The 11,831-nt window shown below is 33.3% G+C and overlaps 1 protein-coding gene across 2 annotated transcripts; it reads left to right on the plus strand.

The window, feature by feature from the left end:
- Window positions 1–894: 894 nt before the first annotated feature.
- LOC130623856 (membrane primary amine oxidase-like) lies at window positions 895–11,831 on the plus strand. Of its 2 annotated transcripts, none has more exons than XM_057439386.1 (4): window positions 895–1,212; window positions 2,105–2,173; window positions 7,141–7,991; window positions 8,986–11,831. In XM_057439386.1, the coding sequence occupies exons 2-4, from the start codon at window positions 2,155–2,157 to the stop codon at window positions 10,486–10,488; spliced, it is 2,373 nt and encodes a 790-aa protein (XP_057295369.1). In that variant the 5' UTR covers window positions 895–1,212; window positions 2,105–2,154; the 3' UTR covers window positions 10,489–11,831. The 2 variants fall into 2 exon arrangements, with proteins under 2 accessions (XP_057295369.1, XP_057295370.1); XM_057439387.1 differs by lacking the exon at window positions 895–1,212 and adding an exon at window positions 1,597–1,678.

An 11,831-nucleotide genomic window follows, 5' to 3' on the forward strand; every position in this document is an offset into this window, starting at 1 on the left:
ATAGTACAAACATAGATATTATTTTGTATGTTTTTAGTATAAATCCATTTTGGCAATTATTTTACAAAAAAATCGATGTTGTTAAAGATTTGTAGTTTACAGTCATTTTTCATATCTATTGATTGTATTTGCTAACCCAATATGAATATAGATTCTTTGTCTCTCTAAAAAATAATATGTGGTATAATAACTCTATTCAGCCCGGGGTGGGGGATTTGGCTGCAGGGTTATGATACTTTTTTAGTTTTAATATTTATCTATAAGACATATGCATGCCAATATTAAGGTCCCATACCTCTCAGATCCGGGAATATTAATTATCACTCGAACTACCCCTAAAAGTCTCCATGGAAAACTATAATAACTTTCATTAGCATTATACTTAAAAGTTGAAACTTACAATACAACTTTATTTTATCATTCTGTATATATTGAACACGTTAATAAATCCGATTTCCCGATTTTTTAGATTTATCTGAAAATCGTCGAAATCTGTCCCTCTGGTCATAATATGTTTTAAAAACCCCGGACCAAAAAGGGTTAAGGCTTTCTTACACGCACTTAAGGACATAATTATTCGGGATCCGCTAAAACTTAGCTAACTCGAATTTTCCATTTATTTTGTCATCCTATAAAAATTTTTATGACAGTTAAGTGACTTATTTAGTGACTCTGCAAAACTAAAAAAAGCCATACTACTTAAAAAGAAATGAAAAAAACCCAAACAACTCAAAAATAATAGTCCAGTCATACTGCGAAGCAAGTATCACTGTTTGTTTGCTGCCTAAACAAACAGTGATATTTTTTACTTTTATTTTTACCATCTCTTACTCGTGATGGATGTCCAAACGTCCTTAATGTCTCATACGACGTATCATGCAACGTTTCATACGACAAGCGTAATTAAAGCAGATTTTGATGTTGATTCACCAGTCTAACAAGTAGGTAGGTTGACACGTGAACATCGTCTTTTCACGTAAATAATCAATAAACAACAATTAACCAAGAGTGGTGCATCACCCAAAATATTGTGTTGGTTACATAATGAAGCATGTATTGTTAACACGTTGAAGGACAATTGGGGAAATTATTTGGATGACATCATTCAGCCTTAAAAATGCTGTCATCGTGTATTTTCGAAGTTGGAAAAGACTGAAACAGTGAGAAATAAACTTTGGAAGATTATGTTCCATTGTTTTAGTTAAAGTTTTGGTAAATGTTGCTAGTTTTCTCGTTTATTCTTTGTTCTTTCGTTGTATAGTTTTTTTTCCATATTTTTTGTTATTTCTATCATTTTAACCAGATTCACACCAATGCGAATTACGTTATTCTTCTGCTATTTCGCATGCTCTTCGCATGCAATAAGAATTATAGTTTTGTTGTGAACAATCTCCTTATTCGTGCATGCGAATTAATTTAAAAACTTTTTTTGCTTTCTAATGCGAGTAACATGTGAATTGCGAACATCAAAGCAATACCGATTAATCTTTCTTGATGTATGACGTGTAAATGTATTTGTTTTTAAAGATTTAATCGAAACAATTTTCTGTGTTAAAGAAAAGCATTAGGTAAATAATAATCAAGTCAAAAATAATAATTTTTTTGAAAGAGGAAATCCTTCAAAAGGGAGTCAGACAGTGTTGCTGTCTTTTCGATAAGACTGGCTCTAATTATAAAGGTAAATTCAAAAAAGTTTAAATGCCTGAAAAAAAGAAGAAGAAATGCTGCTCTCTTTAACTATCTTTGAAGAAATAATTCTTCCAACCATTTTCGTTTTTGTTTTTAACTTTTGTCTTCTTTATTACAGCATTTTGAGCATTATTAATTTCGCGCAGAGCATATCTTTATCAGTCTTTACGAATTTGTGTTCTATTTGATTAAATAGAACACGAATTCGTGAACACGTAAGGTTAGAAACTTCGCATATTTTCATTTCCGGAATTTCTTATTCTGATGAGAATTAGTTGTTAACGTAAGAATAACATAAGAATGATGTTATTTGCATTAGTGAGAACTAACTTTATCGCAACGCTTTGCCTTAGTATGTTAATTTTGTCGATTTTGTGCATTGATTTGCTTACTGCATTTCTCTTCTACTTTATAGTAAAGACAAAAAGGTAAAGTCACCTGTTAAGTCGGTGGAACACAGCCGCCATGGGCATGGAGAGACAGAGTAAGTTTTTTGTGTTTAACATTAAATCTTAGACACAGTATTTTTTTGGCAGTAACTATCTGTGGTAAATAAAGCTTCTTGTTTTGATTGAAACCTGGCACAAAATACTGATCTTATAAGATTTCAATGAAGATATGCGTGCCTCAGAGGCGAATAGGGTAATATGGTAAACTTTTGACAGGCGGTTAAATTTGTAACCGTTTTGGCAACATATTGCATGAAACATTTATGTTGTCTTACCGTTTTCGCCATGCTATACTAAAGGCTGGTTTAGGCTGTGTTTTTATTTAAACAAAGCTAAGGAAGTAAGTTTTTTAAAAAGTTCCAGAGCAATGTATCTGTCCTAAAGACGCTAAATTAGACAAACGACAAGACTAAGCGCTTAGCCTAGCACACAATGAGGGGTTTCTAGGTTGAAACTACGACCGACAAAAATTGCTGCAATGCTTAATTTTTTTACCATTTATTTTGACATTTATGTTGATGTTCTTATAATTCAGTCACAAACTATACTTTTTAATTTGTTTTTACATAATATTTATCGCAAAACTCACCTGTTCTTAAATCCTGATTCGTTCCTTTCTTGATTAAAAATTTATGCAGTAGTAAACTACAAGCGAACAAGGTTTTATACCAAGTGTACTTTCGAACAATTGACTCACTTTGCGATATTTTATTGTGATGAATTTTCGCGGGGATTAAATTTTGCGATTTACCTTATCCACGAAAATCTCGCGGAAACTAATTTTTGCGAGCCATTTTCTCTCGCCGGGACTTAATTTCGCGTTTTAAATCCTTTGACTATATTTGAAACTGGCAAAATAAGATATCGGTTAATTTTTATGACGAACAGCTAAATCTATTGTCGAAATATCTCCCAAAAAATAAATTTACAAAAGTGATATTTTTTTGTAATCGATGACTAGAGGTAGTTTATTTTTATAAAACAGATTACATCTTCTAATATTTACTCATTTTTTTATCAGAAAATGAGAGGTGACATGGAAGTAAAGAAAAGTACGCACAATTGTGGAAATGAAGATTTCAACCATAAAAATTATTCGGAAATGTTCTTATATAAATTTTGAGGATCAGAAAACTACTGAAAAGTTCCGCGTGGACAAATTTTCGCAGAAGCCTACTTTCCAGACTTTTGCGGGGACTAAATTCCGCGGATTAGCTCAAAATCCGTGAAATTTATGGTGTTTTCTTTAAATATGAGTAGTCTTCGTTTTTATATGCACGTTAGCTCAGGTGAGAATGCTAGTTTTTAAAATTTTGATACGTTAAAAAATTATACTCAGAGAAGACGCGAGGTTTTAAACACTGATCACTTTGGCTTTGACACATCTGTCACTTAAAGTAGATGAGCTGGTTTAGTAATGGCTTATTACACCTAGCCATGGAATGAGAGTTGCGTTTTAGAATTTCGATTTCACAGCGTCATAGCTGCTCTTTTGTTATTCGTTTTTTATATGCAGAAGGTGACGCCTCGGTTTAACATAAACTGCTTGATCAAAACATGATTACAAAATCAATGTGTTATTGCAATGCGCGAGGAGTCAACTTGATTTGATGGGATTTTCATAAATCTTTTTCTTAATTAACTAATTATATAATTGACTTAGCACTTGCGCGTGTGTGTACCTTCCAACAAGCCTACATAAACTAAAGCGCCTGTGTAGGAGTGCTGCGGAAGTTCATGCCGTGATACGTGGTTCCCGCGACATATACCACGGACAAAGTTTATGTACCGATCTTTTAGCTCCAATGATTTTTTTTGAATTTTAACCACTTGTGTGTGGCCGTCATCACACGCCCCAAGGCCTAATTGGTTTGTGCTCTATGTCGTTCTATCTATATAACCAGGTCACCTTTCCTCAGCTGTCTGAGATCTCTCCGACACTTACTGCGCGTCGTTATGGTAGGTAAGTATTCAAGTTTAAAGCGTTCCCAGAAATGTTGAACTATCAAGTACTTTTTTCTGCTAAATTTTTCTGAATTGTAAACGAAATCAGTTGTACTTCAGGGCTTGCTTTACCGATTAGAAAGTCGTTTCTCGTCAAAGCGTTAACGTCGTTGCATATCCGGCTAACCTACTGTTTACAATTAATTCAACTTCGACAATCATCGTCAGTAGTTTTACTGTTGGAAGCGACACTCCTTCATGGTAGAATTTAATTGGTCATCAGGCTTCGGGGGTTATCCTTTTTCCATTTTCGTCTCCGTTATCTCTTTCTGTTTTCTTGAAACCGTCATGGGTCAGTGTGTAGTGTTTCCTTTTTTATTCCTTCATGAAACATGTATCTTTCGATTTGCACTGTTTCACCACATGGTCAGTACCCAGGCATTTAACGCAAAGCTGTTGTTTTTCTACTAAGGAAACTCGTTGTTGTTCATACACTGCGCATACCTTCCAAGGTAATCGTTTTAGACAAAATTTTGGATGGTCTTTTTTCTTCTTCTTCTGGATCTTCCGTTAAAAAATATCGAAGTTGCCATAAACTTTTATCGGATATTAGGCTCCTTTCCTTTCTTTATGATTGGCAGGTAAGGATGTTGCATCGCCATTACCCTATCTTCCATCTATTTTTTCAAAGTTAACGGCTTTCATGCTTCCTTTTGACGTAGCGCAACTAAAAGGTCGGACTATTTGTATTGTAACCTTTTTGGTAGTCTTCTTATCACCTGCTGTAGGACGTCGACATTCCTGATTTCGCTGTGGTACTTCAGTCTTTCAAGATCATTTAAAGTAATCAATGACTGAATTCCCTCAGTTGAGAGTGGTCATCATCTTGAAATTGCTTTCCTTTTGTTATCTTTATAATGTGAGCTTGTGCAACTTTGATTGGTTGTACATATAAATGCTGAATCTTTTTAATGAAATCGCAAATCTCTTGAAGACACGGGGTTCTTTCATCAAGTTATGCAGCAGACAAGTAATCTTCTGTGTAGCCCAAACTGCTGGTTCATCATATACCATTTATTTAAATTTGACTACGAATTCGTTGCACAACACTTGTGATTATAAATCTTGTTGTTAACTAACTAATTATATCTACACATTCACTTGTATAGAGAAACCAGCCGGGTTAAGCCACAAGTAACTAAGTGAAACGGCGTTAAATAACCGGAGACTCCTCTGGTATAAAATAACTCCTTGGCAACTTTAGCTAAAATAAAACTCGTGATAGCAAAAACAGGCTGTTTACATTTTTTTATTTTGCAGAATATGTTTCCAAAAATGTTAAAAATATAATCGTGACACCAGACTGACCGATTAGTATGGTAAATTATGTCTCACATGGGCATAGGCGTAACATCCTTTTCCAAAAAAAAATGTTTTAACGTTTAAATAGACAGACGGGAAACAGCCGGTTGTTAACCCTAGACTGAGAAAACCGTTATCACAACTTCGGTATAAATAAGATCACAGAAAACAGCTTGTCTTCAAAATACTGCAACTAGATCTACGTTTGTAGCCATAATCTTAAAAAAACGTGACGATATATTTATCTTAACATATGAAAATATACAGAAAATAAATTTTCCTATAGATACACAGTATGTAAAAAAAAAGTAAGGAGACCTGCAAACCTAAAATCATTACTTCCAAACCCAAATGGACATTGTGAGCTTTTTCAGGGTTCTGCCGTGATTTTGAAATTAAGCTGCCTGAAACGAAAACAAAGTCCGTAATATCGGTTTCTGCAGTAATTTTTCGAAACAAAGCCGCGCACAACCGTTTTAAACAGAACACGGCTTTTATTAAAGAGAAGGGATCCCTAAGACACTTAACATCTGATGTGTGTGTGTCCCAAAAGGCCTACATAAACTAAGGCACCTAGTGGTTCTAGCGAATCCGTGACCTAAAAGGGACATTCAATTTTCATTTATAATGAAAACAAATTTCAATTTTTTTTATCAATTTTTCTTCTTAATTCAATACAAAAGGAAAATTTCAACTTAAATGTTATACTTCGTTTTCAAATCAAAAAACGAAAAAGGAAGTCCATCTTTTAGCAAAAAAGTACGCTCTCTTTCGCAAACGTTTTTTCTCTACAATCCCAAGGCTTACTTTGGGTCATTTGGTGCTAAATATGCCAAAATGTAATATCAATTTCCAAATTTTTGATTTTTGATAGAATTTTAAATTTGAAAATGAAATCAATTTCGTTTAAATCAAAAATTAAATTTCAAGTTCAATTTTTGATTTTTGATTTGAATCAAAAATTGAAATTCAAGTTAAATTGTTAATTGTGATTTAAATAGAAATTTGAAAATCAAATTAAATTTTTGATCGTTGAGTTAAATTAGAAATTGAAAATCAACTTCGATTTTTAAATTAAATTAAAAAAGCAAATTCGTATTTATTTTTTTTCTGAAGAATAATCACTTTTTTATTATAATTAGCGGACAAGGATTTACGCAACTAATGATACGTCTACTTAAAATGAAAAAGGGTCCTTACACCTAGCTTAAACCGTGGGCCAGTTTTTAAACTTTTTCCGAGAAGGCTGGTGTGAGAAAATATTCAAACATTTCAAAAATTTCGAAATCAAGCTACAGATTTATATGTCATTGCTAATAGAGACAATATACGTGTTAGCCATAATAGAGTTGGACAAGCTTTAGCAAAAGCTGCACCCCAAAACCACCAGAGAAGACGCACTTACATTTTGGGATTATTAGCACCAAATGACCTAAAGTAATCCTTGGGTTTGTGGGAAGAAAAACGTCTGCGAAGAAGAGCGTACTTTTTTGCCAAAAATTGCAGTTTCTTTTTTGTTTTTTGATTTGAAAAAGAAAAAAGAAAATTGAGTTGAGATTTTCTTTTTGTATTGAATTAAAAAAGAAAAATTGATAAAAAAATTGAAATTTGTTTTTTTTTTAAAATGAAAATTAAATGTCCCTTTTAGGTCACGGATTCTAGCGACATCTGTATTGTTTAGTTTTCTTGTTTTTAGAATTTCAAGTAGAAGAGAAGGTCGCGTCAGACAATCGATCAAATATACACAAAATAATCAACGTTGTCTTAATTGTCATCATTGTTATCGTTTTAATTGCTTTTTTTGCTTATGCAATTACAATGGATAAAAAATGTGAATGCATGAAAGTAAGAAAACAGCAAGCATCTAAAAATGTCACATGTAAAGATAAAAGTATTACAATTGAACCACATGCCAATGATGAAAATGACATTTTCCGTGAATTAAATTTGAAAGAAATCAACACGATTGTTGGTTACATAGAGCGCAACTTTGTGATACGACGACTAGAGGATGGATACAGTCATAAACTGGCTCAATTTATTAACACTGTAGAATTGTATTTGCCCAACAAAGACAAAGCATTACAGTATTTGGATAATAATGGACCAAAACCAAAAAGAGAAGCAATTGTGACTCTTCAGACAGCACACAATGTTACATACTATGTGGTTGGCCCACTACCGACACCAAAATATCACAATCTTGCTGAGTTTAACGATAGACAAAATCCAATGAATTACTATGTAGATGAGTATTCAATCTTGCACAGTAAAACGATAAAAAAGCTTTTTCAGGAAAATGTTAACAAGACATGGCCGCTCTTCAAAGCAACGTTCGAAATCTTCGAAAAATATAACAAAGCGAAGGAAGCTTTTGACGCAGGATTGACATATTATCTTGGTGCTGGGGCGGAACAGAGAGCTGGTGAATTTTATGTTGATATAGTTCTTCTATTGCCTATGCCGTCCTATATAAATATGTTCGATACCATCTCATTTCAATTTAACCTTACAAGCAAAGATGAAAATGAATGGCGCTTGCTTCAGGTTGGTGTATGTTTACCTGACTTACTTTTCCTTTAGCGGCAGCGTAGCGAAGGCCGATATTTGAGGTATACTAATGAAGTTTTTTCTGTTAGAATTGAAAGAATATATATAAATCCATAAAATGCAAACTATGTCGGCGGAAGAAGACTAAGTATACAAAAAGCGAGTAGAATATCGTTATTAAACATACTTTTTAAACATTAAGTTATTAGTAATAAAATTTGAAAAGGAATACCAACAGAATCAGCAATGAAACAAGAGCTCGTTTTTATCAATATTTTCCGCACTAATTTTTGCGTGTACTAGTTTTTGAGCCAGCAAATGGTTGGTTAGTGCACGAAGATTTATAAAGAAATTTTGATTTGACTTTTGATTTACTTTTCTCATACATTATATAATGTACTTAATCTTCGTGAGAATTAAGTTATTGAGTTTTTTCTGAAATGTTTTAATTGTCACCGTCGCCATTCGCAAAAAATATGGTCTCGCCAATTTTTTATAATCTTGTAATTCGCGAAATTAAATTCTCGCGCATTTCAATTTTTCAAAACCTTGTTTTTAGTAAAATTTGGTGATAAAAGTTGACATGTTTATATTTCTTAAAAATAGAAATAATTTTACAATGCGACCATATTGAAAACACAACAAAATGACTAGTAAAAAAAGAATACAGACAAATTTGCAAGCTAATGTAGGAAAATACACTAATAAAAAAATGACTTCTGCATGGTTTTTAGTTCTTTTGTTCAGACGTCTGTCTTCTTTGATCCGAAGTCTAAATCTAAATTCTCGCGAAAATTAATTCTACTTAATTCCTTTAGGTAACTTCCGCAACTTTTATAAAAGAAAAAGAATAGCATCCGTAATTTTTTCTGAAACTTTAAATTGCGTATTTTATATACCAAACAATCATTGTCCCCATCTCATTATAACTAACAGGAAACACGCCAATCAAACGCTGGCACTATTTAACAGATTGTGTCTTCTATTTTAGATATTTTACAACCAAAAATATTATGCAAGCGTTGAAGACATTATGCGCAAATACAAAAGCGGAGAACTTAAGGTAGAAAAAGTAAAACGTCTTTCTGATAATACTTTGAAACTTGCACATCAAACAAGACGAGGTACCCAATCAAATTATTTTCCATCCATTGAACCACTGACTTTCTATCCAAATGGACCGAGGTTTTCAATTGAAGGGCGGAAGATAACATACCTGGATTGGCAGTTCAATTACATGGTTCAAGCATCAACAGGTCCAGCAATTTTCAACGTTAGATATAAAAATAAACGAATTGCATTTGAAATTAGCTTGCAGGAAGCTTCTTCATTGTATTCAACAGCCTCACCTTCTATTGGGACTGGAAATATTTTGGACAGTTACTATTCTCTTGGGAAATCAAACTCGTTAATAAAAGGAGTTGACTGCCCTTCTCACGCCACCTACATAGATATGTCTTTTTATATGTATTACATTGGCAAAGTTGTAACAGTGAAAGACGCAGCTTGTGTGTTTGAAAACAACGCCAACATTCCACTTCGAAGACATCACCATGGTACAGATGATTTCGAATATGGAGGTCTAGCAGATGCATATTTAGTCGTTCGATTTTTCAGTAACATGTTGAATTATGATTTTATTCACGACTATATATTTCATCAAAATGGCGTCGTTGAAGCGCGAACGACAACGACTGGTTACTTGCTGTTAAGTCAACTTTATGAGAAGCAGAAGAATAAATATGGATACGAAGTTGTTGATGGCTTCCTAGGTGGGGTTCATGACCACATGATGTTATACAAAGTTGATTTGGATATTCTAGGGACAAAGAACAGTTTTAAAACGTTAGATATGACTCTTGAGAAAACACAGACGATATATGATTATCAACCCACTGTAAAGAAATTCATTAAAGAAAATAAAATACAAACAGAAAAAGAAGCTGCCATTCGCTATAATTTTGATCATCCGAAATATTACATTGTTTACAACGAGAATGAGAAGAACAGATATGGAAATCATCGTGGGTATCGAATTTACTCACCGAATAAAATAAAGCAAGTTTATCTGGATGAGCATAGAGCAACAAAACATACCGAATGGTCAAAATACCAGATATCAGTGTCGCAGTTTAAAGAAACCGAAAGATATGGAAGTTGTATGTTTAATTTTGTGCCTCAAACACTGACACCTCGATGTTCCTTTGATACACGTATTCATGACAACGAGAGTATTGTAAACGAAGATTTAGTTGCGTGGATTCCAATTGGTGGATTGCACATTCCATGCGCGGAAGATTACCCAACAACGCCTACCATAGGAAACCGATTCACAATTTTCATTAAACCGTTTAATTATTTTGACGAAGACCCAAGTTTTGCGTCTGCAAATTCAGTGTATATTGAACACAAGAACGGAACATCTAAAATTGATACGTATGGTACTCCTAACGAAGCAACTTGTCCAATATCATCTTCACGTCAAGTTAATTAGCATTGAAGACACAGATATTTTCCTACCGTATCTTAACCCTATTCGGTCCGGGGGGTGGGGTTGGGTGGATTCCGCCACCTCCCCTGACGGTTTTTTTTAATAACTTCTTATTGTTATCTTGCATGGCTATGATACTTACTGAGTTTCAATGTTTATTTGTTAGACACCCGCATGCCAAATTTTTAGGTAGCATACCTTTTATAAGTATTGATTCTGGCTATTACTCGAAACTAGCCCTAAAAATCTCTATAAAATCCTTGTAATGGGGAAATTATGATAACTCTTGTTAGGATTATCCTTAGAATTTGAAACTTAAAACACAACTTTGTTTCATTAAGAAGAATGATTTTGCATAGTTTAGACACGTAACTACTCTGATTTTTTTTGGTTTTACCCGAAAATCGGAAAAAACCTGATTTTCGGGCGATTTTTGGCAACTTTCTATGCGATCCATATAAAAAACGGAAAATAATTAAAAAAAATTATTTAGCTTCCAGAAACTTCAAGCAGAATAAAAAAATTCGCTTTAGAATTTAAGTTATTTAATTTTAAGCAGATAGTAACATTTTGAACAATTTTTAAGCTTTTGATGACGTCACTGAAAATATGCTGACGCAAGCAAAAATTTATTGCTGCCATTTTGTTCCTTTTGTGACGTAGTATAAGTGTGCCAAGTTTAATTCAATTTGAACAAGCCAATGAAAAGTTATTGAGGGGGGGAGGAGGGTCATAATATGTTCGAAAAACCCCGGACCGAATAGGATTTAGTAGACTAACTATGTAATTGGTTTTTCCCATTTTTTGCGGTCTCAAAATAGTAGCAAGCATGTTTATCATTGGAGCCTTTTTATAGCAGACATTAATGATGGGTATTTACGAACATATTTTACATATTTTTCGTAATCAAGTTTATGTTGTATTTTGCATTACATTTTGCGTGAAAGTTTTCATATTGACACAATTCTTTCGAAACAACCAATTGAAGAATCGACGAATTCGTTAAAAACAGTCAGACTGGTATGTCCCTTAATAATAACCGTATTTTTTAAATATAGTTTTGTTGTGGTGTGAACATTTTAACCATTTCTTTTTCATACATTCCTGGGTAACAAATTCTAACTTATCCAAACCAGCAGCTGTTAGAAGTGCAGTTGATTCATTCTGCAAAACCTAAAACTTAAAGTTTTGCTATTCAAGGTTAGTTTACAATGAATTCAATTAGTTGTTTTCTTTTCACAAAAGAAATTTACCAGTAGCATGAGCAATAATTTTCTTTGTTAGTGTATGCGGCCAAGTGTTAAAAAATTCTCTTACTATAGAAATAAAAAGTCTTTTGTCGATTA

The sequence above is a fragment of the Hydractinia symbiolongicarpus genome, chromosome 13 (genome assembly GCF_029227915.1).
Source record: "Hydractinia symbiolongicarpus strain clone_291-10 chromosome 13, HSymV2.1, whole genome shotgun sequence".
NCBI classification, from domain to species: Eukaryota; Metazoa; Cnidaria; class Hydrozoa; order Anthoathecata; family Hydractiniidae; genus Hydractinia; species Hydractinia symbiolongicarpus.